We start from the raw sequence: 22,233 nt of genomic DNA, 5'->3' as shown, positions 1-22,233 counted from the left end.
GCATCACTCAATTCCATCTGATAGCAGAAGGATCACTGAAATAAGGACAAAGCTATTAGCAGTTGAATAACATCTGAAAGGTGTCGTTATTGATGCTCCTAACCTTGTCATGACTTCAATGAAGACCTTTTTATTAGAAATACAAAGAGTGAAGAATTCAGCGGTGGGAAATTCCTGCCGGCATTCCCAGTCTGGAATGGGAACTGAGATTCCCCTTGGAGGTAATTCCTAGTCTGGAATGGGAACTGAGATTCCCCTTGGGGGAAATTCCTGCCGGCATTCCCAGTCTGGAATGGTAACTGAGATTCCCCTTGGGGGAAATTCCTGCCGGCATTCCCAGTCTGGAATGGTAACTGAGATTCCCCTTGGGGGAAATTCTACACATCTGACAGGGACACTAAAGACACATCTACTACAGTACAACTCAGGGTTAGGGGATGGTGCTGAACCCCATGACAGGCATTTTAGTGTAGTGGTCCACATTTTTGTGTCTTTGTGTGTGTGTGTGTGTGTGTGTGTGTGTGTGTGTGTGTGTGTGTGTGTGTGTGTGTGTGTGTGTGTGTGTGTGTGTGAGTGTGTCTATCTGTGTATGTTTGTCTCCATGTTTAACCCTACAACTCCTGTATCCCAGTCCACAGTGTTTTGTATGATGAAGCCCAGAGCGGCCACACACACCACTTCATTTTGCTCCTCTATCCTGACCTGTATCCCTGCCTGCCTCGCCCCAACAGCACAGTAAAAACAGGGCCTGTCACGTATCAATTTGAGGACAGCCCGTCACTTTATCAACAATGTATTTCCTGTTTTTCCAGAATACTGAGGTTACAGGAAATCATCAGAGGATAAAATGCTTTGGCAGCGGTTGGAAACAGAAATATGTGTGTTGTTTGGCCTGGGCTTGAAAGAGGGTGGGATGATGACCATCCCCTGTGATAACTTTGTTTTCACTTGTGTTGATAGACATGTGCCTGTGTCGTGTCACATGGTTTACACCCTTAACTCCCCTTTGATAAAACATCATCAACACTGTATGAGTTCTAGACATAAAGTGGGTTTGTTTAATAGAAAAAGGTCTGGAAAAGAGGGCTGTATTCAATCAAAACCTATGGCCAGAAGAGTCCGGTGCTAGAAAAACCAAAATATTCCTCTTGCACATCCTGACAGCGGAATTCGATCCAACTAAGAAATGAAACAATTCTGAAAGTGTGAAAAAATAAGACAGTCAAATCTGTGTCAATTCTCATAGCACAGAAAGACATTGGGTTCTAGGGAGTCAGTGCATGTCAATTGTGTTTCTCTTAAACAGGCCTAACATGTCTTTGTTTTTGTAGTAATACCAGAACTCTTAGCTTATCACATTCTAATGGCAGTGATAACATATCTGCTGTGTTTGCATGAAGAACAAAAACATCTGGGTTTGTTAGAATTAGCTCACAGAGGGCAAGGAACCCTAGGGCCTAGCCACCCCAGTACAACCCCTCTGATGTGGTTGCTAATGGTAGCTAGCTGTGGCAAAACTTTGATCTGAAAGGAGGGAAGAAAAATAGTGGGGAAAACCACAAATAGTAGCCAGGCAGCCAGTATAGCCTACACAAGAGCACAGCACTTTACAGTAGTCTATAAGTCACCCACTAAGCGTAGAGCACAGCGCTTTACAGTAGCCTGTAAGTCACCCACTAAGCGTAGAGCACAGCGCTTTACAGTAGTCTATAAGTCACCCACTAAGCACAGAGCACAGAGCTTTAAAGTAGTCTATAAGTCACCCACTAAGCACAGAGCACAGCGCTTTACAGTAGCCTATAAGTCACCCACTAAGCACAGAGCACAGCGCTTTACAGTAGTCTATAAGTCACCCACTAAGCGCAGAGCACAGCGCTTTACAGTAGTCTATAAGTCACCCACTAAGCACAGAGCACAGCGCTTTACAGTAGTCTATAAGTCACCCACTAAGCACAGAGCACAGCGCTTTACAGTAGTCTATAAGTCACCCACTAAGCACAGAGCACAGCGCTTTACAGTAGTCTATAAGTCACCCACTAAGCACAGAGCACAGTACTTTACAGTAGTCTATAAGTCACCCACTAAGCGTAGAGCACAGCGCTTTACAGTAGTCTATAAGTCACCCACTAAGCGTAGAGCACAGCGCTTTACAGTAGTCTATAAGTCACCCACTAAGCACAGAGCACAGCGCTTTACAGTAGTCTATAAGTCACCCACTAAGCGTAGAGCACAGCGCTTTACAGTAGTCTATAAGTCACCCACTAAGCGTAGAGCACAGCGCTTTACAGTAGCCTGTAAGTCACCCACTAAGCGTAGAGCACAGCGCTTTACAGTAGTCTATAAGTCACCCACTAAGCACAGAGCACAGCGCTTTACAGTAGCCTATAAGTCACCCACTAAGCGCAGAGCACAGCGCTTTACAGTAGTCTATAAGTCACCCACTAAGCACAGAGCACAGCGCTTTACAGTAGCCTATAAGTCACCCTCTAAGCGCAGAGCACAGCGCTTTACAGTAGCCTATAAGTCACCCACTAAGCGTAGAGCACAGCGCTTTACAGTAGTCTATAAGTCACCCACTAAGCATTTAGGCCTCTTTTTTTGGTCCTGTTGGGATGTCTTTTTTTTATTGCAGTTTGGACTGGCCTTGATTTCAACGTCCAAGGACAAAGATTTTTGGTTGGGTCCGGACCAGATCTGAACCAATCATCGACGTCTATTTTTGGTTCAGATTTTTTCTGGTCTTTATTTCAACGTCCTCAAGACGTTCGGTCGGTACCAGTACCAGTCAACAGTTTAGACAAACCTAGGATTTTTCTTTATTTTTCACTATTTTCTACATTGTAGAATAATAGTGAAAACATCAAAACTATAAAATAACACATATGGAATCATGTAGTAACCAAAAAAGTGTAAAACAAATCAAAATATATTTGATCTTTGATATTCTGAAAAGTAGCCACCCTTTGCCTTGATGACAGCTTCGCACACTCTTGGCATTCTCTCAACCAGCTTCACCTGGAATGCTTGTCCAACAGTCTTGAAGAAGTTCCCACATATGCTGAGCACTTGTTGGCTGCTTTTCCTTCACTCTGCTGTCCAACTCATCCCAAACCATCTCAATTGGGTTGAGGTCGGATGATTGTGAAGGCTAGGTCATCTGATGCAGCACTCCATCACTTGCCTTCTTGTTAAAATAGCCTTTACACAGCCTGGAACAAATGATAGTCCCACGAAGCGCAAACCAGATGGAATGGCGTATCGTTGCAGAATGCTATGGTAGCCATGTTGGTTAAGTGAGCCTTGAATTCTAAACAAATCACTGACCGTGTCACCAACAAAACACCCCCACACCATCCCACCTCCTCTTCCATGCTTCACGGTGGGAGCCACACATGCAGAGATAAGTTGTTCACCGACTCGGCGTCTCATGAAGACACAGCGGTTGGAACCAAAAATCTCAAATTTGGACCAAGGACAGATTTCCACCAGTCTAATGTCCATTGCTCTTGTTTCTTGGCCCAAGCAAGTCTGCTCTTCTTATTGGTGTCCTTTAGTAGTGGTTTCTTTGCAGCAATTTGACCATAAAGGCCTGGTTCACACAGTCTCCTCTGAACAGTTGATGTTGAGATGTGTCTGTTACATGAACTCAGTGAAGCATTTATTTGGACTGCAATTTTTGAGTCTGGTAAATCTAATGAACTTCTTCTCTGCAGCAGAGGTAACTTCCGGTCTTCTTACCCTGTGTCGGGCCTCATGAGAGCCAGTTTCATCATAGAGCTTGATGCTTTTTGCGACTGCCCTTGAAGAAACTTTCAAAGTTCTTGAAATTTTCCAGATTGACTGACCTTCATGTCTTAAAGTAATGATGGACTGTCATTTCTCTTTGCTTATTTGAGCTGTTCTTGCCGTAATATGGACTTGGTATTTTACCAAACAGGGCTATCTTCTGTATACCACCCCTACCTTGTAACAACATAACTGATTGTCTCACACGCATTAGGAAGGAAAGAAATTAAAGAAATGAACTTTTAACAAAGCACCCCTGTTAATTTAAATGCATTTCAGGTGACTACCACATGAAGCTGGTTGAGAGAATACCAAGTGTGTGCAAAGCTGTCAAAGGGTGGCTACTTTGAAGAATCTCAAATATTTGTTTAACACTTCTTTGGTTACTACATTATTCTATATCTTTTATTTCATAGTTTTGATGTCTTCACTATTATGTAGAAAATGGTAGAAAGAAAAACCCTTGAATGAGTAGGTGTGTCCAAACCTTTGACTGGTACTGCATGTTTCACATGTTTGAACAGCATAATACAGCACAATACAGTACTGTAGAGCACAGCAGAGCACAGTACATTACAGTAAAGTACACAGTACAGTAAAGGAAAATGCTTTGCAAGTGTTTGTTTTTACATTTTAATTTGGATTATTCAGCAGACGCTCTTATTCAGAGCGACTTACAGTCGTTGCATTCAACCAGTGGTGTGCCGTGGGCCTGGGGCCTGGGGCCTGGGCCTTCAGTAAGGTCCTACCCTGTCCCACCTGAATTAATCCACCTCTTATTACCATTATTGTGATGCCATGGCTCTAGACATTATACATTTAGACAGAAACGCAGTATAACCAGGCGTTGCGTCACCTTGAAATTTACATTTTTATTCAGAGAATTGCAGGGGAAGAGTACAATGCAGTACAGTTCAACTAATAGGCAAGAACATAGTCGAGTGCAACAGAGTTATATTAATATTCTTCTTCTATCCATTTCTGGTCCACAAACTTTGAGCTTTAAGTCTCCCCCTAAAAAATACAGTTCCTGTTTACCCAAAAACATGACACAATCAATGAGTCTTTTCAATATTTCCCTATTTTTCTTCACCTTTTCATAGTGCGGCTCCGTTGCCCTGCGTGCTTGTTCGTTGAGCTGTAGATCCACTCGGGTGTCCCCAAAAGTTTTCAAAAGCACCATTGCTTGTAAGTGCCCAGCCGTACTTTGGTGTCTCGTTGCTGCCTTGGTTAGACAACTCAAGTTTGCAAAGCCAGTGTGGCTCCAAACACCAAATCGATCACTTGCAAATAATACGCATTCCCAGCAGTACAGTTTGCAGTGCTTCTCGGAGCCTGTGAGCCATTGATAGCGCTCGTAGTTGGAACTTTGAAAGTGGCGAACGAACCCCTTTCCCGCCTGTGACAGGCTTTTCTTGAAAAGTTTGTCTTGAGAATGGCGTTATAATTATATCCTCGACCAAATCGATATCTTCTCCTCCTTCTGCCATTGTGGGTTGAAAAAACAGCTTAGTAGTACACAAATTAATTTGTTTATCAAATTCAGTTTCCTAGTTCTGAGGTTCTGAGGTTCAAAAGGCGTGCAGGCACTACGCCTGCTAGCTGGCTCCTGTGTAACACTGGAGCCAGCCAGCAGGTGTACAATAGCCAACTCTAAAGCTGATTGGTTGACACTAAATTTTCATTTCCATTCACTTTAAGCTACAAAGCGCCCGCACTGTTGATTCTGAAGGCCTGAGGGCAGATTTTAGACCCCTGGCAACACATGATGGCTGAATATGATTGGATAAAAGATCTAACATAAAGACCAGCCCTCCAAATCTCAACCTGGGGCTGGAAGCAGTGCAACCAAGAGGAAAGCTATGAAATGAAGAGTATAACTCTTACTCTGGAGAATAATTGAATACATATTTGTGGGGAAATATATTTAAAAAGAAATTATATTCTGATGATGTTTAAGGCCAGCAGAGAAGGCCTTGCTGGCCCTGACGGCCCACCACTGCATTCAACTAAGGTAAATAATCAACAGACTAAATACAGGCACACACTCAAACATGCGTAACAGACATGCAGCGGCCTGAACATGCATACAGACTAGTGTCTGTAACCGTTACTGAGAATGTTATTTTAGCTGAAGTGGTCTTTTAGTTTATTCTGTGGATTGGACTACTATGTACATCATTGCTGCCAGATGTAAGGCTTTTGAATGAACATATTGTAAGTGTGACAGATGGAACAATATTAGATGGAACACATATTCTGTTGTGATAGAATGCTTACTTCATTGAAAATGTATGTGCAGATGAAATTTGGCCATAGAATCAATGACTGAAAAATAAGTATTCTTCAACATCTGTAAATTATATATTTTCAACACCCAGAAAAGACGTATTTCTGATGTCTGGAAAATACATCTTTTCACCTTTCATTCAGCACCTAAATGCACCTGATTTCAATGTCTGGTAGTTAGTGCTTTTTGAGGTTGGTTCAGTTCCGGTTTGATTATGACAGAATAATCACAATTTTGGTTTCGATCATTTTTTTCAACATTAAATGCACTATGCATTATGTGGGTTGAATGCTGTATCAACACAGAATAAAACAATGAATAAAAGTCCCATGAAGGTAATGACTGTCCATTACTGTTTATCACCCTATTAACCATAATGTATTCACATTACTTTACTTTAATAAAACAATTAGTTGTGTATATTACATTTGTTCTATTAGATTACTTGATGAATGAATTCCAAGTTATCACCTCATCTCTACAGAGCTGCTGCCTATGCTGACTGACAAAAATCACCTTTTAGGTAGTTCTTCCAAGGAAATAAGGCCTACTTTTATGACCTCTGAATACCAACTATCAATCACTTAGATCATGTATTATCAGGTAGAGATAAATTGTGAATCAACTGCTCTATCCCACTCGATTGTGCATTCTTCTGTGTCCTTTATGTAGCCCACAGACAGGAAACACATATCGGACAAGTAGGGGCGCAATGTATTATAGTCATTGTAGTTAATTACCACATTTTATGTGTTATACTATATAGAATATTGGACTGTTGGAAACTACATCTCACAGTTCAGGCTTGATCTGATTTACCTCTACAGAAATTTTGCAATGTGCACAGAAAAATAATAACTAAATTAGTTGTTTAAAACGGAAAAATAACTGAAATGTCAGGTTAATCTCTCAGCCCTAAAGGCCGCAAAATACGTCTTTTCAACCTCCGGGAAATACATATTTATACCTTTTATTCAGCACCTAAAATGCACCTGAAATCAAAGTCTGGAAAATACATATTTTCAATGTAATTTTGCTTACTGCGAAATGTGTAACGTTCTAACCCTAGTTCTTGTGTTATTTGTTTTAGTTGGTCAGGACGTGAGTTGGGTGGGTATTCTATGTTTTGTGTTTCTAGGTTGGGTTTCTTGTTTGGCCTGATATGGTTCTCAATCAGAGGCAGGTGTTATTTATTGTCTCTGATTGTGAACCATATTTAGGTAGCCTGTTTTCTGTTGGGGTTTGTGGGTTGTTATTTTCAGTCTGTGTGTGTCTGCACCAGATAGAACTGTTTCGGTTGTCACTTTGTTGTTTTGTGCTTTTGAGGTGTTCAGTTTTCCATTAAAAAGATGAACACTAATCACGCTACGCTTTGGTCCTCTCTATCTCCAGACGACAACCGTTTCAGAACCACCCACCAAAAAAGGACCAAGCTTATCGTGGAGAGAGAGGGCGTTGTACTGGGCAGGCACTGTGTTATGCGGTGGAGCACACGGTGTCCCCGGTGCGTGTGCATAGCCCGGTGCGGTACATTCCAGCTCCTTGTATCGGCCGGGCTAGAGTGGGCATCGAGCCAGGTGCCATGAAGCACTGGTCTTCAGTGCGTCTCCTCGGGCCGGGGTACATGGCACCAGCCTTACGCATGGTGTCCCCGGTTCACCAGCACAGCCCAGTGCGGTCTATTCCACCTTGTCGCACTGGCCTGGCTACGGGGAGCATTCAACCAGGTAAGGTTGGGCAGGCTCGGTGCTCCAGATCTCCAGTGCGCCTTCTCGGTCTGGTCTATCCGGTGCCATCTCCACGCACCAGCCCTCCGGTGGCAGCCCCCCGCACCAGGCTTCCTGTGCGTCTCCAGAGCCCAGTACTCCTTGTTCCTGCTCCTTGCACTCACCCTGAGGTGCGTGTCCCCAGCCCGGTACCACCAGTGCCGGCACCATGCACCAGTCCTACAGTGGGCCTCGTCTGTCCTGAGCCGCCAGAGTCTCCCGTCTGTCCTGAGCCGCCGGAGTCTCCCGTCTGTCCTGAGCCGCCAGAGTCTCCCGTCTGTCCTGAGCCGCCAGAGTCTCCCGTCTGTCCTGAGCCACCAGAGTCTCCCGTCTGTCCTGAGCCACCAGAGTCTCCCGTCTGTCCTGAGCCGCCAGAGTCTCCCGTCTGTCCTGAGCCGCCAGAGTCTCCCGTCTGTCCTGAGCCGCCAGAGTCTTCCGTCTGTCCTGAGCCGCCAGAGTCTTCCGTCTGTCCTGAGCCGCCAGAGTCTCCCGTCTGTCCTGAGCCGCCAGAGTCTCCCGTCTGTCCTGAGCCGCCAGAGTCTCCCGTCTGTCCTGAGCCGCCAGTCTCCCGTCTGTCCTGAGCCGCCAGAGTCTTCCGTCTGTCCTGAGCCGCCAGAGTCTCCCGTCTGTCCTAGAGCCGCCAGAGTCTCCCGTCTGTCCTGAGCCGCCAGAGTCTCCCGTCTGTCCTGAGCCGCCAGAGTCTCCCATCTGTCCTGAGCCGCCAGAGTCTCCCGTCTGTCCTGAGCCGCCAGAGTCTTCCGTCTGTCCTGAGCCACCAGAGTCTCCCGTCTGTCCTGAGCCGCCAGCGTCCTGAGCCGCCAGAGTCTCCCGTCTGTCTTGAGCCGCCAGAGTCTCCCGTCTGTCCTGAGTCGCCAGAGTCTCCCGTCTGTCCTGAGCCACCAGAGTCTCCCGTCTGTCCTGAGTCGCCAGAGTCTCCCGTCTGTCCTGAGTCGCCAGAGTCTCCCGTCTGTCCTGAGCCGCCAGAGTCTCCCGTCTGTCCTGAGTCGCCAGAGTCTCCCGTCTGTCCTGAGTCGCCAGAGTCTCCCGTCTGTCCTGAGCCGCCAGAGTCTCCCGTCTGTCCTGAGCCGCCAGAGTCTCCCGTCTGTCCTGAGTCACCAGAGTCTCCCGTCTGTCCTGAGCCGCCAGAGTCTCTCGTCTGTCCTGAGCCGCCAGAGCCGCCAGTCTGTCCTGAGCCGCCAGTCTGTCCGGAGCCGCCAGAGCCGCTAGTCTGACCGTTACAAAATTACAACAGAAAAGAGGCCAAAAAGAGGCCAAAAAGGCAGAACAAGGATTTGGGATAATAACCAATTAGAAGTGTATTGAACTATTGAACTCCTATGTTCAAATGAGTGCCCAATTAAACGTGCTTTGAACTATGCTGAAAACAGAGACAGGAAAGAGGCACTACCAGTCATTTCTCAACTTTGTAAACCCACTGATCAGTGAGTTTTAACAAATTGCAGTCTTACATTTTTTACTTAACCTTTATTTAACCAGGAAAAGCCCATTGAGACCCAGAGTCTCTTTTTCAAGGGAGACCTGGCCAAGAAGGCAGCAACAATCAATACATTACAGAATTAAAACATACAACAGTACAACATGATCCAGCCTAAAAATAGCATTTACCCTCCTATGTAACAGAGTCTCCCATCAATATTTTAAATTCATTCAGTGGCACTAACATATCTAGAAGCACGGATTGTAGATTATTCCATGCGTCTGGTGTAGAAGAAGAGAAGGCAGTCTTGCCTAATACTGTGAATGTTCTGGGGACTTTAAGTAGCAACACCTAGCAGACCAGGTATGGTAACTGCTGGTGGTGAAGGAGACCAGACTACAGAGGTAAAGAGGGAGTTTACCCAAAAGGGCTTTGTAGATGAACACATAGAAATGTAGCTTTCTGAGCATATAAAGTGAGGTCCAATCTACCATTTGGTACAATGTGCAATGGTGGGTGAGTGACTTGGCATTTGTAATAAAGCGCAAGGACGCATGATAAACAGAGTCCAGTCTCTGTAAGACAGAGCAGGCTGCATGATAAACAGAGTCCAGTCTCTGTAAGACAGAGCAGGCTGCATGATAAACAGAGTCCAGTCTCTGTAAGACAGAGGAGGCTGCATGATAAACAGAGTCCAGTCTCTGTAAGACAGAGGAGGCTGCATGATAAACAGAGTCTCTGTAAGACAGAGGAGGCTACATGATAAACAGAGTCTCTGTAAGACAGAGGAGGCTACATGATAAACAGAGTCTCTGTAAGACAGAGGAGGCTACATGATAAACAGAGTCTCTGTAAGACAGAGGAGGCTACATGATAAACAGAGTCTCTGTAAGACAGAGGAGGCTACATGATAAACAGAGTCTCTGTAAGACAGAGGAGGCTGCATGATAAACAGAGTCTCTGTAAGACAGAGGAGGCTACATGATAAACAGAGTCTCTGTAAGACAGAGGAGGCTACATGATAAACAGAGTCTCTGTAAGACAGAGGAGGCTACATGATAAACAGAGTCTCTGTAAGACAGAGGAGGCTACATGATAAACAGAGTCTCTGTAAGACAGAGGAGGCTACATGATAAACAGAGTCTCTGTAAGACAGAGGAGGCTACATGATAAACAGAGTCTCTGTAAGACAGAGGAGGCTACATGATAAACAGAGTCTCTGTAAGACAGAGGAGGCTACATGATAAACAGAGTCTCTGTAAGACAGAGGAGGCTACATGATAAACAGAGTCTCTGTAAGACAGAGGAGGCTGCATGATAAACAGAGTCTCTGTAAGACAGAGGAGGCTGCATGATAAACAGAGTCTCTGTAAGACAGAGGAGGCTACATGATAAACAGAGTCTCTGTAAGACAGAGGAGGCTACATGATAAACAGAGTCTCTGTAAGACAGAGGAGGCTGCATGATAAACAGAGTCTCTGTAAGACAGAGGAGGCTGCATGATAAACAGAGTCTCTGTAAGACAGAGGAGGCTACATGATAAACAGAGTCTCTGTAAGACAGAGGAGGCTACATGATAAACAGAGTCTCTGTAAGACAGAGGAGGCTGCATGATAAACAGAGTCTCTGTAAGACAGAGGAGGCTGCATGATAAACAGAGTCTCTGTAAGACAGAGGAGGCTACATGATAAACAGAGTCTCTGTAAGACAGAGGAGGCTACATGATAAACAGAGTCTCTGTAAGACAGAGGAGGCTACATGATAAACAGAGTCTCTGTAAGACAGAGGAGGCTGCATGATAAACAGAGTCTCTGTAAGACAGAGGAGGCTGCATGATAAACAGAGTCTCTGTAAGACAGAGGAGGCTGCATGATAAACAGAGTCTCTGTAAGACAGAGGAGGCTACATGCATGTACAACAAGTCACCATAATCCATTACAGAGATAAAAGTGGCCTGAACAAGCCTCTTTCTAGCCATAAGCGGGAAGCTTTATTACAAAAATAAAAACCCAATTTCAATTTCAGCTTTTCATAAGATTATCCACATGAACTTTAAAGGACAACTTGTCATCCAACCAAATACCAAGATACCAAATTGTAAAAGCCCTCGTTCCTAAACCAATTTACTGCTCATCCACTGAGGATGACACTTTGTCAATGGATAAGCCACCAGATGTGACACAACTCTGGCAGAGTTCTAGCTCTGGTAAAGGTCATGAATTTACTTTGTTGTACATTCAAGACCAGTTTGAGGCCATAAAGGGAGGCCTGCAGTGACTGAAAAGCAGTCTGGAGCTCTTCAACAGCCTGAACCAGAGAAGGAGCACATGAATATATGACTGCATCGTCTGCATATAGATGGAACTTTGCTGGTTGCATCCCATTTCCCAAATCATTAATACAAATTGAGAACAACACAGGAGCTAAAATAAAACTCTGTGGCACACCACTATTAACCTCAAGAAAGCTAGACATGTGACTGTCAGTATATACACATTGTGTTCTGGCAGAAAGAATGTTCCTAAACCAATTTACTGCCCCTTCACTGAGACCAATGTTTCTGAGTCTAGCTATAGTAGCAACAATTCATGGCCAACTGAATAAAAGGCCTTTGATAAATCCACAAACAGTGCAGCACAATGTTGCTTTTTATCAAGTGCATTAATGATGTTGTTTGCCACTGCCATAGCTGCAGTTGTGGTGCTGTGCCCCGATCTCAAGCCAGACTGAACCCCACTCAGTATGTTCTTTTCAATGAAGACGCTTTTTAACTGTGAGCTCACTAGGGATTCATAGACTGGTCAGGATAGGGAGTTAGGACGATGGTTATTAGCATCTGAGGGATCTCCACCCTTTAGCAGTGGGAGGACATAAGCTGATTTACAAATGCTGGGTATGGAATTGGTCAAGTGACTCATGTTGAAAATGTGTGCCACAGGTTCAGTAATAATAGCAGCTGCTATCTTTAAGAGGTAGGGGTCCAGGCTGTCTGGACCTGCAGACTTTTTAGTGTCTATAGCCTTTAGTGCTTTATAGACCTCAGTATAAGAAACAGGCTCAAAGTTCAAATGGTTGACATTAGAGGTCGACCGATTATGATTTTTCAACACCGATACCGATACCGATACCGATTATTGGAGGACAAAAAAAGACGATACCGATTAATCGGGACGGTTTTTAAAATTGATTTGTAATAATGACAATTACAAAAATACTGAATTAACACTTATTTTAACTTAATATAATACATCATTAAAATCAATTTAGCCTCAAGTAGATAATGAAGCATGTTCAATTTGGTTTAAATAATGCAAAAACAAAGTGTTGGAGAAGAAAGTAAAAGTGCAATATGTGCTTTGTAAGAAAGCTAAAGTTTAAGTTCCTTGCTCAGAACATGAGAACATATGAAAGCTGGTGGTTCCTTTTAACATGAGTCTTCAATATTCCCAGGTAAGAAGTTTTAGGTTGTAGTTATTATAGAGTTATAGGACTATTTCCCTCTATACCATTTGTATTTCATTAACCGTTGACTATTGGATGTTCTTATAGGCACTTTAGTATTGCCAGTGTAACAGTATAGCTTCCGTCCCTCTCCTCGCTCCTACTTGGGCTCGAACCATGAACACAAAGACAACAGCCACCCTCGAAGCAGCGTTACCCATGCAGAGCAAGGGGAACAACCACTCCAAGTCTCAGAGCGAGTGACGTTTCAAACGCTATTAGCGCGCACCCCGCTAACTAGCTAGCCATTTCACATCACATCGTTACACCAGCCTAATCTCGGGAGTTGATAGGCTAGAAGTCATACACAGCAGAGCTGCTGGCAAAACGCACAAAAGTGCTGTTTGAATGAATGCTTATGAGCCTGCTGGTGCCTACCATTGCTCAGTCAGACTGCTCTATCAAATCATAAACTTAATTATAACATAATAACACACAGAAATACGAGCCTTAGGTAATTAATATGGTAGAATCCGGAAACTATCATCTCGAAAACAAGATGTTTATTCTTTCAGTGAAACACGGAACCGTTCCGTATTTTATCTAACGGGAGGCATCCATCAGTCTAAATATTCTTGTTACATTGCACAACCTTCAATGTTATATCATAATTACGTAAAATTCTGGCAAATTAGTTCTCAATGAGCTAGGCTGCCCGAACTGTTGCATATACCCTGACTCTGCGTGCAATGAACACAAGAGAAGTGACACAATTTCACCTGGTTAATATTGCCTGCTAACCTGGATTTCTTTTAGCTAAATATGCAGGTTTAAAAATATATACTTCTGTATATTGATTTTAAGAAAGGCATTGGTGTTTATGGTTAGGTACACTTTGGAGCAACGACAGTCCTTTTTCGCGAATGCGCACTGCATCGATTATATGCAACGCTGGACACGCTAGATAAACTAGTAATATCATCAACCATGTGTAGTTATTGTGATTATGATTGATTAAGTTTAATGCTAGCAAGCAACTTACCTTCGCTTCTTACTGCATTCGCGTGACAGGCAGGCTCCTCGTGAGACAGGTGGTTAGAGGTGGTTGGACTAGTTAACTGTAAGGTTGCAAGATTGAATCCCTGAGCTGACAAGGTAAAATCTGTCATTCCGCCCCTGAACGAGGCAGTTAACCCACCGTTCCTAGACCGTCATTGAAAATTAAAATGTGTTCTTAACTGACTTGCCGAGTTAAATAAAGATTAAATAAAGGTGCAAAAAAAAAGAAGATCGGCAAAATCGACGCCCAAAATTACCGATTTCCGATTATTATGAAAACTGAAAATCGGCCATAATTTAATCGGCCGATCTCTAGTTGACATGAGGGCCTATATCATAGTTGACTGTAACAGAGCTGACATTAGAAGCCTGGGTCCCACCATTATCAAAGACTGAACCAGCAGATATGAAGTGCTTGTTAAAACCCCTACAATATGGGTGTTTATCCTTCACTTCATTAGAATCCATCATTAAATGGTCAGGAAGGTCAGAGGAGACATTAGATCCTGACACTATTTTGATTAGCTTCCAGAACTTGGTAGGGCTGTTTAGGTTCTCTGTGACTGCATTTAAATAGTCATCTGATTTGGACTTCAATAAATCCTGTGCATTTGTTTCTTTACTGGGCACTCTGAAGGAGGCCCAGTCAACAGGAGCATTTCTATGTCTAGCTTGAGCCCAAGAGATATGTATTTCTCTTTCTAATTAATTCGGCCAAGTTATCTGACAACCATGGATTGTCCTTTCCACTGATTCTACATTTCTTCACAGGGTCATGCTTATCACAAATCGACAGAAATGTCATATAAAAATAGTCCCAGGCAGTGTCAACATGGAGAATCAGACTTACTCTGTCAATATTATGGTACAGATCAAGTAAGAATGCTTGCTCAACAAATTGTCTAAAAGGTAATTTAAAAATCTAACAGGGTTTGGCTTTGGTCATTTTTGTATTTCTAACACAAGCAATTGCATAGTGATCACTGACATCATTACAGAATATCCCAGTCGATGTGTATTTGTGAGGGTTATTCATTAGAATAATGTCCAATAGCGTTGATTTGTTAGGTGCTCTGGGATTCGGTCAAGTCGGAGCATTAATTAATTGAGCGAGATTCAGAGAGTCACACAGTTCTTTAAGAGTCCGAGACAGATGTAAGCATGTCCCAGTTCAAATCTCCTACAATAATGAATTCAGAGTCATTTAGCTTGTGCAGGACATCAGAAAGATAGTTAAGTGCGTCTCCTGAAGAAGAAGGCGTCTGTAGCAGCCGACGACAGTGATGCGGGAGTCCTTATATATGTTCACTTTAACCGCAAGAAATTCAAATTGTTTGGCTTTGGTATCGAGAGAATTTCAGAGGTGTTAAACTCGGATTTCACATAAATTGCAACCCTTCCTTTACTCATCTGATCCATTGTAAAACAATGTGTAGCCATCAATAGTACACAGTGTTTGTGTTCTGTGGTAAACAAGCTGTTCCTGGCTGCCTTTGGCAGACTATCGGCCATTTGAAGACCAGTGAGCCTGTCCAGATGACCAAAAGCCTCTCTGTTGAACCCTAGCAGTACAAAAACAAGATTGGTATGAGCCAGGCACCAGGTTTCTCATCAACAGTCTTTCCTGTCAATGTGAACATATAGCTCATCTTGGTGAAGGGGTCAGGAAAAACTACTGGCCCAACTCAGAGCTACTTTTAACCACAGTTCAGACCATTCCACCACAGTTCAGACCATTCCACCACAGTTCAGACCATTCCACCACAGTTCAGACCATTCCACCACAGTTCAGACCATTCCACCACAGTTCAGACCATTCCACCACAGTTCAGACCATTTCACCACAGTTCAGACCAGCCCCTGTTCAGACAGATAATACTCTGGCTTTTACTTTACCTCAAAGTTAGCCTGGGTTAATAGCATGCACTTCAACAGGCCTCTCCAAGTCAACTTAATAACATATAAACATCGGCCAGATGTTACCAGGCTTAATTAGGACAACCAGACCTTCAGATCAGCTCCAAAGAGACACGTAGCCAGACTCCTCACACAGACACATGCACACACACACGTGAACAAACACATGCACACACACGTCAGATAAACTCTGAACAAAGCGAGCTTGCCTAGCTACATTTACGAAGACCACAGAAATATGCGTCTCACCCACAGAGAGAAGGGGGAATGTGAGACAGGAAAAAGAGACTGAAAGAGGTGGATCTAAGAGAGAAGAGATAATGGTGTATACTAAACAAAAATATAAACGCAACATGTAAAGTGTTGGTCCCATGTTTCATGAGCTGAAATAAAAGATCCCAGAAATTTTTCATATGCACAAAAAGCTTACCTCCCTGTTAGTGAGCATTTCTCCTTTGCCAAGATAATCCATCCACCTGACAGGTGTGGCATGTCAAGAAGCGGATTAAACAGCATGATCATTACACAGGTGCACCTTGTGCTGGGGAAAATAAAATGTGCCGTTTTGTCACACAACACAATGTCACATATGTGTGCAATTGGCATGATGACTGCAGGAATGTCCACCAGAGCTGTTGCCAGAGAATTGAATGTTTATTTCTCTACCATAAGCTGCCTCCAACATTGTTTTAGAGAATTTGGAAGTACATCCAAACGGCCTCAGACACTACGCCAGCCCAGGACCTCCACGTCCGGCTTCTTCACCTGCGGGGTCGTCTGAAGAAACTGAGGAGTATCTCTGTCTGTAATAATTCTGATTGGCTGAGCCTTTCTCCCCAATGAGTGGGCCGAGCTCCAAAGTGGGACCCAGGCCCACCCATGGCTGCGCCCCTGTCCAGTCATGTGAAATCCACAGATTAGGGCCTAATGTATTTATTTGAATTGACTGATTCCCTTATATCATCTGTAACTCTGTAAAATCTTTAAAATTGTTGCACGTTGTGTTTATATTTTTGTTCAGTATAGATAAAAGGGTGATAGGTAAAAGGGTAGAAATAGGGGATCAAAGAAAGTGTGGATGAGGGTTGGTAGAAAGGGAGAGATAGAGAGGGCCAGAGGGGTAGAAGTGAGATAGAGGCAGACAGATGCAGCTGGCCAGACACAAGGCCCAGTGTGTGTGTGCGGGCATGTGTGCGTGTTAGTGTGTGTGTGTGTGTGTGTGTCAGTATTTGGTATTTAGAGTATGTTCACACACAGCTTCTCCAGACATAGACCTCACCCTTATCCTGCATGGACTGGACTGTCACACTCACATACACAGGGCAGCACATCAGAGAGAGATGGAGAAAAGAAAGGGGAGTGTGAAAGAAAAGAAGAAAACAGGAAGTGGGATGGAAAGAGAGGGATCAGAGGAAGTGTGAGGCAGGGAAAGATGAAGTGATAGAGTAATGAAAAAGAAAAAGGAGTGCTTTTGTGATGGTCTTACGCGGGGAGCTGGGGGTCCGTGGTCATCGAGATATGTGGATTCTCCTGTGAAGAAACAGAGGTATAGATATTTATTCAGGGCTACAGTCCAATAGTGTTCAATCGTATAATGGCAAATCCACTGGCGGCAAAATCCATTTGACTGAGTTAAGATTCCATAGGCTAGTGACCTCAGGTCAATGATTACCAATAAATATCTGAATAAATATCACACAGACAGGAAGGAAATCTACATCCAGCCACAACAATTGTCAATAACCACCAATAGCCCGGCCTGGCCAGTCACTATCTCTCTAAGAAAAACAGAGCGACCTTCACATCTACATAAAGTGTGGGAATGTCATCATGAGTGAGCTACGGCCCATTTATACAGTATCTGCCAGTTATGGAGTCGTTTCATCTCTGGACAAAGGGTCCCTTTTAAGGCCGCCTCACACTGAGGATCTATGCTCTCCTTTCAGCCCACTCTCCAACTCCAGGACCAGGCTCCAGACAGCGGCCTTTTCTTCTCCACTCTGCATTCGGAGCGGAGCGCGTCCAGAGACACTGAGACGCTATACTTCCCATCACCTCTACAACATTCAGAGGCAAGGAGAGAGCGAGTGAGAGAGGGGGAGAGAGTGAGAGAGATTGAGAGAGGGGGACAGAGAGAGAGAGAGAGAGAGAGATTGAGAGATTGAGAGAGGGGGAGAGAGAGAGTGATTGAGCGAGAGAGTGAGAGAGATTGAGAGAGGGGGAGAGAGAGAGAGATTGAGAGAGAGATTGAGAGAGGGAGAGAGAGAGTGAGAGAGATTGAGAGGGGGACAGAGAGAGTGAGAGAGATTGAGAGAGAGAGAGTAAGAGAGATTGAGAGAGGGAGAGAGAGAGAGTGAGAGAGACTGAGAGGGGGACAGAGAGAAAGTGAGAGAGAGTGAGAGAGATTGAGAGAGGGTGAGGGGGAAGTTGGGTTGTTCTTAAATATGAAGAGAAGGGAGGACCTCTACTCACTGGCAAAAAGTATCAAAGCCAACAGTGCAATATTCTAGAACACTGCTGTGTGTACGCGTATACGTTTTGGACTATGATAGACACTTTCAACAATTCCACTCACACTCACACCTGCACGCTGCTCTTGCTACTATCACTGTTTTATTGAAGCTTACCTGTCAGCCTCTTAGCCTTCATCAGAGCTTTTTGCTCCACTAAACTAAATAAACCATCTTTGGTATAATAATAATTGATTTAATCTCTACAGCGCTTTTCATAACAATCTCAACGCGCATCAAAAGCAAACAAACAAGAAATACATGGTCATGAGTAGTTTACCTGTAGTTGGCAAGGTCAGCCAATAGAGGCCAAGTCTTTGAGTGCATGCATCCTCCAAAAAGAATAAGGGACAGCTCATGGCTTGATCAGAGAAAGGTGGTCAGGGAGATGGTTGATGAAGATGGAGTCTTTACAATCTTGTAAAAGACTAGCTACTCTGGGAACCAGGCTGAGTCGAGTAGCCACTGGACTTCTCCTGCACAATGTATGGCACACCCTTGGGCGATGCCTTTGCAGCTTTGGGCGCCAGAAAGGTCACTACATACAGTTCAGAGTAGTAACCAGTCGTCCTCATTACGAGCCCTCTGCCTCAGCACCGCATTCCTCTCAAGCTTCAGTTGAGACTCTTCACTTGATACATGCTTAGGTCTACAGTTAACTCCAGTTTACTCCAATTACGTCTTTCTAAATGCTAGCTACTTAGCTAACTTCAGCCCAAAACAACAACACTTTGCTGTAGTGAAAGGTCACTGGGTAAGGCTACAGATGATCCATTCCGGTTCACAGTGGTGTAAAGTACTTAAGTCAAAATACTTCAAAGTATTACTTAAGTTGTTTTTTGGGGTATCTGTACTTTACTATTTGTATTTTTTGATAACTTTTACTTCATTCCTAAAGAAAACAATGTACTTTTTACTCCATACATTTTCTCTGACACCCAAAAGTTACATTTTAAATGCTTATCAGGACAGGAAACTGGTCCAATTCAAACACTTATCAAGAGAACATCTCTGGTCATCCCCACTGCCTCTGATCTGGAGAACTCACTAAACACAAATGCTACTCACTAAACACAAACTCACTAAACACAAATGAGTGTTGGCATGTGCCCCTGGCTATAAGTAAATTTAAAAAACAAGAAAATTGTGCCATCTGGTTTGCTTAATTAATATAAGGAATTTTGTATTATTCATACTTTACTTTTGATACTTAAGTATATTTTAGCAATTCAATTTACTTTTGATACTTAAGTATATTTTAAATCAAATACTTGTAGACTTTTACTCAAGTAGTATTTTACTGGGTGACTTTCACTTTTACTTGCGTCATTTTCTATTAAGGTATCTTTACTTTTACTCAAGTATGACAATTGGGTACTTATTCCACCACTGCCGGGTCATTTGCGAAGCCGTAACTGACGGTGCGTTCAAGACGACAGGGAAGTCTGAAAAATCATGCTCTGACTGGAAAAAATCTAATTGAACAGTCATCCAATGCTTTATTGCCCTCTGCTATGCTTGGACTTCCGTGGTCCATTGCTGTGATCTTGTGTACTATAAAATGTACGGCTCTCCTACTCTCACCACTTTGTCCAATCCTATTCAAGGCTAGAACTACTTTGTCCAATCCTATTCAAGGCCAGAACCACTGTAACGGTTGTCGTCTGGAGAAAGAGAGGAGGACCAATGTGCAGCGTGGTAAGTGTCCATTATTTTAATAAAACAACTGAACACTGAACAAAACGACAAACGAACAGACCTATAAGGTGACGAAAAACACTAAACAGAAAACAATCACCCACAACTAAAATGGGGAAAACAGGCTGCCTAAGTATGGTTCTCAATCAGAGACAACGATCGACAGCTGCCTCTGATTGAGGACCATACCAGGCCAAACACAGAAATACAACATAGAAAAAAGAACATAGACTCCCCACCCCAACTCACACCCTGATCAAACTAACACAAAGACATAATAAAGGAACTAAGGTCAGAACATGACAACCACTTTTGCTTTTCTAGTGGTTCTACTAGCCTTGGTTTGCATTTTGTTAAGGCATCTATCCAGTGAATTCTGTAACCACTCTCTCTTCAACTCGGGGTTAATTGGAAAATGCTGTTCAAAAGAAGACATTGTATTATCATCTTTATATTCCCTGACAAAGGCCATGCAGCCGAAACACATCAGAGATGTTTAAATATTTGTTTCCATTGAACATGCTATACAAATAAAGGCATTTTAATCAATTATATGAAGAGGCCTTGGTTCTCCTTTCTTTTTGATGACCAATTTACCCCTTTTACCAAAGACTACCTTCTGTCTACAAAGACCTACTACTGTGTACCGTTTTGTTTCAGAGTTCTCAGTTGTCTTGAACGCACCAAAAGTAGTATGTTGCGGCCGTGGCTTACTGCATACTCTATTAAACAGTGTGTACTAAGTAGTACGTAGTATGATTAGTAACTACAGGTATGCAGTTTAAGTAAGTAGTAGACATGCCAGATTTCGGACATAGCCTGTTTACCCTTTCTGATAGCTGTGGTGTTAGGACTCTGGTCAATTAGTTATCTGAACAGTGGCCTGGTGTCAGAATCACACGCAACCACACACTCACACTCCAGCAAGTATCCTTGCAGGCCTCTGAGTTATACAGTGTCAGCGTGACTTCCTATAACACTTCTGTGTCACAATAGTTTGTCAGCTGCGACAGTATATTAATATGGAGACAGTTGCAATGCACACACACCCTCAAGTATGTCTGCTGCACACACATGCACATGCACATACACATGCACTCACACATGCATAATGCATTCTTAATGAGGAATGCTGAGGGAGGCTTTGGTTGGCAGGTCGTGCAGAGGCATCTGAGGTCGTCCCAGGGAGGGGAAACGAGAGACAGACATTTCAGTTCCTCCCTGTCATTCATGTTCAGGGCCGACCCCTGTGTGTGTTTATCATTTGCAACGGGGATTGGAACTAATTTCTTCCAGGGCACATACTCGTAAAAACAGACAGCTACCATCCACCCACAACGACAGGAGCGGTGGAATCTACTGAGCTTCCATGGAGTTCTTCTCTAGACAAATCTAGTTCTCTAGTCACCTTGGTTACATTCACAAGACTATGGTTGGATTCTATGGTTTCATGCTATGGTTTGGAATAGAAACGTCTATGGTATACGTTCTCTCACATTTGAGTAGGGTTGCACATTTTATTCAGAGGTGGAAACTTTCTGTGGGAATTAACGGAAATATATGCAAATTAATATTAATACAATTTAAATGTAGATGTTTATTGCATTGGATATATTTACCATACCACATGGAGACAGAAACATAAACATTTTACCTTATCATAAGTAGACATAAGTGCAAATGATTAAATCCTTCCGATAGAAATTAAACAAACAATTTAGTTATGAATTAAACTTTAATGAAATGAGTGGACTCATGATAGTCTAGAAAAAATTATAGTCTAGAAACTAAAGCTTTGGTTGTCTTCCTCTCAAACTTCCATGTCTTCTCCCTGGACCTCCTCAATGTCCACCTCTTGAACATCAGACTCTGGGGCCTCATCTTCACTGTCACTTTCCAACCTTGTTGAGGATGGCTCATTGTCAGGCTCAAAAAGCCTCAAATTCGCCCAGATGGCCACCAATTTTTCAACCCTTGTACTGGTCAGCCTGTTGTGTGCTTTGATGTGTGTGTTCCCAAACAAGGACCAGTTGTGTTCTGAGGCGGCTGATGTTGGTGGGATTTGGAAGATGATGGAGGCAACAGGGGAAAGAGCCTCAGATCCACAAATTCCCTTCCACCAGGTGGCTGATGGTATATGTTGACAAGACTGCCATAATGCATCTCCATCCCAAAGCCCTTGCTTGGAAGTGTACCTCGCCAGACTGCCAAGAACCTTGCTATCATCCAGGCCAAGGTGTTGGGACACGGTAGTGATGACACCATAGGCCTTGTTGATCTCTGCACCAGACAGGATGCTCTTGGGGTCCAACATGTACGCTGCGGCAT

At 43.5% G+C, this 22,233-nt stretch overlaps 1 protein-coding gene across 1 annotated transcript in view; it reads right to left on the bottom strand.

Moving 5' to 3' along the window:
- LOC135557757 (uronyl 2-sulfotransferase-like) overlaps positions 1–22,233 on the bottom strand; it is a 123,682-nt gene that overhangs the window by 25,325 nt on the left and 76,124 nt on the right. Inside the window, exon 2 of the mRNA XM_064991338.1 lies at positions 17,184–17,227. Within this exon, the coding sequence (XP_064847410.1) occupies positions 17,184–17,227 (44 nt within the window). The remainder of the gene's footprint in view (positions 1–17,183; positions 17,228–22,233) is intronic.

This window comes from Oncorhynchus masou, chromosome 16 (genome assembly GCF_036934945.1).
Source record: "Oncorhynchus masou masou isolate Uvic2021 chromosome 16, UVic_Omas_1.1, whole genome shotgun sequence".
Classification (NCBI taxonomy): domain Eukaryota; kingdom Metazoa; phylum Chordata; class Actinopteri; order Salmoniformes; family Salmonidae; genus Oncorhynchus; species Oncorhynchus masou.
Note: the sequence above shows the minus strand (reverse complement) of the source record. Positions and strands in the feature narration are given on the sequence as shown.